This window comes from Antrostomus carolinensis, unplaced genomic scaffold (genome assembly GCF_000700745.2).
Source record: "Antrostomus carolinensis isolate BGI_N321 unplaced genomic scaffold, ASM70074v2 scaffold40583, whole genome shotgun sequence".
NCBI classification, from domain to species: Eukaryota; Metazoa; Chordata; class Aves; order Caprimulgiformes; family Caprimulgidae; genus Antrostomus; species Antrostomus carolinensis.
In genome coordinates this window covers 1-6,307 of record NW_010303837.1, presented here as the reverse complement: position 1 = coordinate 6,307, position 6,307 = coordinate 1, and the positions used below count along the sequence as shown (strand labels likewise).

General features: G+C 45.7%; 1 protein-coding gene across 1 annotated transcript; it reads right to left on the bottom strand.

Annotated features, from left to right (window-relative positions):
- Positions 1–272: 272 nt before the first annotated feature.
- Positions 273–4,931, bottom strand: ANGEL1 (angel homolog 1; the record flags this gene model as incomplete). Its single annotated transcript, XM_010164243.2, has 6 exons — positions 4,325–4,931; positions 3,595–3,821; positions 2,906–2,975; positions 2,059–2,492; positions 1,242–1,368; positions 273–383 (listed from the first exon to the last, which is right to left on the bottom strand). Coding segments are annotated over exons 1-6 (1,576 nt in total), but the record flags the coding sequence as incomplete, so codon positions are not given.
- Positions 4,932–6,307: the final 1,376 nt, after the last annotated feature.

The window sequence follows — 6,307 nt, the reverse complement described above, 5'->3', positions numbered from 1 at the left end:
AATAAAATAAAATAAAATAAAATATATATTTCACTTTACAAGAAACAGCCTCCAAGAGGCTGAATCTCAGTGCATCTCAAGGAACACAGCCAGTGTGTATGAGGGTGGTAAGATTGTATTCCTCTGAACTCTCATGGAGTCCATTAATAATCACACAGCCACTGAAGGCATCCTTCTGCCTTCCCCTTTTCTCACCAGCCATTACCTCCGCCTCATGTTTTCAGCAAAATCAAGCTAGAAGACTCATAAGATGAAAAATCTCCCATTAATACCTGGCTTAGCATCTGTCACACCTTCCAAGAGGACCAGCTGTGGTGGTCGTTCACAGGCAACATCACAAAAATGAAACTGGAGCAGGAAGTCCCGGCTGTACTTACGCCTGCCTGCAGAGAAAAATGTAAGTTTAAATGAAGAAAATAACTGCAGCAAAGTCACATCTACAGGGAACATCTGCATACTCTTTAGACCTTTAGATCTCTTCAGTTTGAGAGAAGTTTTTGTGTCCAAGCACTCTGATACTATGAGAATGGAAATCACTTAATAACCTAAATGTAGAATGGAACAGATGCATAAATGCAGAAGAACAGAACACAGTTATTGCTGTTCCTTCAGCTAATGTAACAGTCATGGTTGGCACCTTGATGAAATAAATTAAGAATGTTCCCTCTGAGACATGACAAGTTCGAGACTTTTGAGCAGATCAGTTAGTGTGCAACTCAAGGAAATGTCTGCTAAAAAAGAAAAAACAGTTCTGGAGATCAGGTTGAATGTATGTTCTATATTCAAGATCCTAACAAAAGCTATTTAGTGTGGGCTCCTTTTTTTAATCCTCTCTAAGGACAGCAGAGAACAGTCATGATTGTAACTGGGCTCTCAGGAATGATTTCCTAATGGTGGTGTGCAAACACTGCCCAAAACCGCTCCCACAAACATCTGCAGCTGAAAGCTGTGGCTGCTGAACATGGTGTACAACTGCACAGAAGTGTAAGTCTGGGAATATGACAGAGATACGCAGAGCAATGGGTACTGGTAGGGAACACTCAGCTCCTGACTAGAGAAAGAAAATGGCAGAAATTGGGCTACAGCAATAGTCTCCAGAAAAATTAAATTTAATTCATAAACAAAGGAAATGGATAGAAGAGAATCATGCAACACATGCCCAAGCTACTCAGAGAGGCAGTAAGGCTCACAAACCGTCCATCCTCAGCAAACGCACATTCTCAGTGCACACTGGAGCTCACCTGGTTTCTTTGGCTGGCACAGGGTAACATACTGGCAGTTGTCCGTCACACCTAGTGAGCTCGGCCACAGTGGGGCCAGCAGCTTCCGTGAATACAACTGCTGGGAAAAGTCTTCCTGACCAGACACCTACAAGAGGCCCGAAACAGGAAAGGGAACATCAGCAACACAGAGCAGAACTTTCGCAAGCTATAGACAATGTACATATATAACCTGCCAAGAGCAAGACAGGAGAATGCCCTCACAGAAAGCCATGAATTAAGCTACTCAGAACATGGTGCAGATATAATAAACCTTCAGCTGTGGGGGATGGACACAATTAGCTAAAAGTCACCTGACAAGACACTTTGCAGGCAGCTATTATTGAACTGATTATTTAGCTTGAATGCCAATGATGTAGTTGATCATGGATATGCAGTAACAGGTAACCACAAAAGACTCTAGCATAGGTGCCCATTTCAAATTGTTTTCAGATCAAACATCCACATAAAATTTCAGTAAGCCCTGGTGGAGTTGTACTCCCCTACACCTCCAGTCACCCAGGCACAAAAATCCCATAGCAAGGGAGAACCAGGACCTGAAATTAAGTGGTCTATTAGCACTGGTCTGCCTCAAGAGAAACCAAAAGAGCAGTGGTGGAATCAATGTGCACACATTTGTCCACTTCTTTTCCCAGCAGTGCTGGAGGCACGGGGGAAGACTGCTGAATAACTGAATTCAATATCTGGACTAATTCCTCACGAGAGAAAGAACGCAGCCATGCATTTCTCTAGTAGCATGCAATAAAGATACCAAACCCCAGTTCTGGCGGGCACCTACCTTCCAGGCTGGCATCCCACGGTAGGAAAGTTCACCGTTGCGGATGAATTTGTAGAGTGGAGAATCAGGTACAGAGTTCAAGTCTCCACACAAGATGACAGGATAGTAGCTGCCTTCAGCAGTTTTTGCAATCTTGTCTATCTCTGCTAGGAGCAAGGCCATCTGGGCCAGTTTGATATCTCCCCGCCGAGGATTGAACAAGATATGAGTGTTGGCCACACACAAAGGACTGATTGCCTTCAGGTCTAGGCCCTCCGGGAGCAGAGGCTGTAGCAGCAGCACCAAGCCCACATTATCCCGATTGAGGACATCCACGCTGGGCCGGAAGTATTCTATGGGGCTGAAGCTGATGAGCTGGAACCTGCTGTGCTTATAGCACACTGCACAGCCATCTGTCTTTGTCCCAGTTCTCCGCTTATAGAAGCATGCGAAGCCTGAAAAGAAACCAGCAAAGGTTTATCTGGTCACTATCTCAGGCTTCCCCCTTCAGCTGGGGAGCTCAGCAAGTCTGTGTAGCAGAAGAGGCTCCTACTACATCTGGGTACAGCATTATACCCAATTCTGTCCCAATAATCACAGTTTACCATTTATCATTGAGGATATTTTCTCTCTCCTTGTCCTACTAGGACTCTCTCAGTTTTGTTACTCTGACCTGTCAACTCTGAGAAAGATCAGTTACAAAAGAAAGGGTAAAGGTCTAGGCAGACAGTTCAGAAGTAGGGCCGGCAGCCGCTCGACAAACAGGAAGAGCTCTCTCAAGACCGGGTGCTTTGGAAAGGTTGAGCAGGAAGCACTGCTTGGCCAGTCCCATGAGCTGGAGGTACAGACACACAAAAGCAGGACATACCCATCTCCTTGAACATGGGTTCCAGCTGCTCCCAGTAATGGTTCTCTTGCACCTCCTGGAGACACAGAACCTGGAAGGGAGGCAGAGACCTCACTCACTCCACCAGTATTTCCTAGTTACCCTATTTTAGGGAAGGAAGAAAGTGGAAAAGTGCACTTGCATACCAACCCTGCAACAAGAAAGGTCATCACTTGCAACTCTCTCCTGTACTTTCCAGAGAGAGAGAGAGAGAGAGCAATAACTTTCTGGGTCACATTAGCTTATCATTCTGTTTTCTGGTGATGAGGCAGAAGATCCTTCATCACATAAAGAGGACTCAAGGAATAGAGAAAGTCATGGGTCTCATCTATGCAGGCTTCCCCTCCTGTGCTGCCTTGTAAACCCGGCCCTTTCCTCCCCAAACACACATTCTCTCTTCTTCCTCTACTTTTGCTGTTTAAAGAAGTTAAGCCCTGCTATCAAAGTATGACTAGTTTCTACAGTAACACAATCAAAGCAAGATGGACACCAAAAAAACTGTATGCACAAGGCCTCAAACACTCTCAGAGGAATCAGTGTTCAGATACCAAGCAGGTTGTATCTTCCTAGGACTTCCTCTCCACACTTTTTTTTTTTTTTAATGCTTTTAGATCAAACAAGGAATTCAAATTCTGGTGAGACTGATGTGGGAAAGGCTTGGTCATACTTACATCAGGATCCCAGTGCTGGATCTCCTGCAAAATATTTGGAAGACGGTAGTTCCAGTTCAGGATGTCTGGATGACAGTGTAGGTAGAGATCAAGGCCCTGCTCCACCAGGTCCTGGGCAAGGATGTTGTAAGACATGACTCGAAATTCAAAGAGAGGAGTGTTTTCCGAGACCTGCTCTAGCACACAGGGCTGGACAGAAAGATCCTCCCATTCTCTCCATAAAAGTTCTACAGGCAAGAGACAAAAAGCCAGGTTACAGCCATGCTGGCTACATTTGTTCTCCTAGGAACCAGAAAATAGCCATTCTCATTCTCTAAGCTATGGTGTTCTAGCCTCTGTGCTCTGGTTTTCAGGTGCTCTTTTTGGATGCCTTTGGATAGCTGTCAATGGGGATGGCATAACAGAAGACTGGAGTCAAGCATACTGAAACACTCGACCAGCTTTTGGCTGCTTTTTATATAAAGCCAGCACTTGGGAAGAGTTCCTGGGAAATGAATATATATTGATGGTCAGATCAGATGGTCTAATAGCCTAGAGACTACTAGCTGTGACCAGCCCTCCCTCAGCAAAAACCCGCTTTGCAGTTTTCACTAGCAGATCCTGTCAATTCTGCATGGACAGATACAATCAATGTTCTACTGACAGCAAACCCAGACACAATAACCTGACCACATTCACTACACATGCAAATCCCAAACAGAACATTAGATTCAGAGCTGCTACTACTGACCATGGTAGGGTACCTCTGTCGGGAGAGGACAAAATTGTACCGCAGCCTGAACAGGCCAGGCTGGGGGCTCTGTTGGAACTGTCTCTGCATCACACGCTAAACTCCAGGCCAGCACAGCTGGGTCTTCATTCTGCACTTCTACATGGACAGCAGCACAGCCAGCTATCTGATGATCCGTCTGTGGCACCACAGCTGCCCAAGGGTCACCACCTGCTACAGGCACTGACTCCTCTGCTGGTAATTTTGACGGTTCAGTCACTGCATGATCTTGTGGTTCTGAAGAAACCAAGGCGTGCAGCTCTGTGAGCTGCTGACCAGAATGCTGGGTGACTTCTGGAGCCGAATTCAGGTCACTGAGGCTAGTCATCAATAGCTCTGTACCTTCTAACCAGTCATTAGTGAGTGTAACTGATACTTTCCCCACTGCTGGAGCACTCTCACTGGTTGGCAAATTCCCAGCTCCTTCCTCCAACCACTGCTGGAGAAGGGCTTCTTGCTCTTCTGGGACTGATCCTCCTCTGGGGGCAGCAAAGACGTCTTCTATCTGGGTGGACGTGCTCTTCGCCAGAAGCACATTCTTTCGACAGGTAAAGAAAGCATCTGCCATTTAAAGACAAACAAAACCAACATAAGACAGATGGAAATCCTTTCTCACTTGTTCTTTTCTTTTTCCTATGCATTTGCTGTAACTCAATGCAATGCAACCATTCAGCATAGCAAGCAAAAAAATATGACTTCTCTGAAGAAAAACAGTTACAGCCTGATTGACTTACCCTGCCTCTTCCTGAACACTAGGCCACAGCCCAGTTCTAGTTATGTCAGTCAAAGTCACTGAAACTGTACAGGATGGCAATGGCTTTACCAACTCTAGGGAATGCAATTCTAACTTATGCAGTGCCACAGCCAGTCAGCCAAGCTAAAAGGCCTTGTGGAAACTATGAGCTCCCAGCAACACACCTAAAAGCACAGCCTGTAGAAGTTAGCTGATGGGGTGCATGGGCTAAGAAGCTAAGCTCTTGTAGATGACCACTTGGACTTGTTTCTTTCCAGGGATCAAGTAAGAAAGTAGTGCTGAGCTAAGAGGATCAAACATATCACAGGGATGTGCTGTAGAAGAAAAACTGTTATATTATTAAAAGATGAAAAATAAAGACACAGAGGGACCAACATGTACAGTTAAAAGCCTTATTAGAGAGAATATATGCACAGAAGTAGTCCTGAATGACAGATCACCTGATGACTGACACTTGTGATTAAAAAAAAAAAAACAAAAACTTTTTTTAATAGAACACCTGAATATACAAGTATTGGTGGGGAAAAGCAGAAAAAGACACAAACTGTCTTCACTTGTATCTATATGAGAGATGAAGGCATTCATGTTTTGTTATGAATCCTGCACAGACACTAGTCCCTACTGCTGACTAGCAATTTTTGTTGTCTACACATCACTTTTGCTCTGCTGTATCCCCGCGACAGTCAGTCGGCCAGAGCAGTAACATACAGGAGTCGGTGACATCCATGCATGCTTTTACTGTATCTTTTGTGTCCAAGTGTTCTGTATGTGTCAGAAATTGACCTTTAAGAACCATACTCCTCTCTGTAGTTTTGTAAGTTCATGGATGTCAGTAACACCAACCCACCAAGCGGTGTGCGTATTTTCGCACAGCACTAGGCAGGCACGGTGGTTACAAGAGCAGAGGAGCTGAACGCCAGAGGAGTCAGCTCGCTACAGCCACAGCGTGGAGCGGCTGCTACAGGCCTGGGGACGGGTTCAGGCAGGAGGGTGGCTGCACATCAGTGCAGTCACCAGGGGCTGTGAAGTAGCAGCAGGATCTAGGAAACTAAGTGAAATACTGATGCACACAAAGCAAGAGCCCATCCATGAGTCACCCACAGGTCCTCGGGAAGCTGCAGACCTCGGAGCAGCCCATCTCCAAAGATCTCCCCAAACCCGCCGCGCAGCCTGGGGCAGGAGGCTCGGGC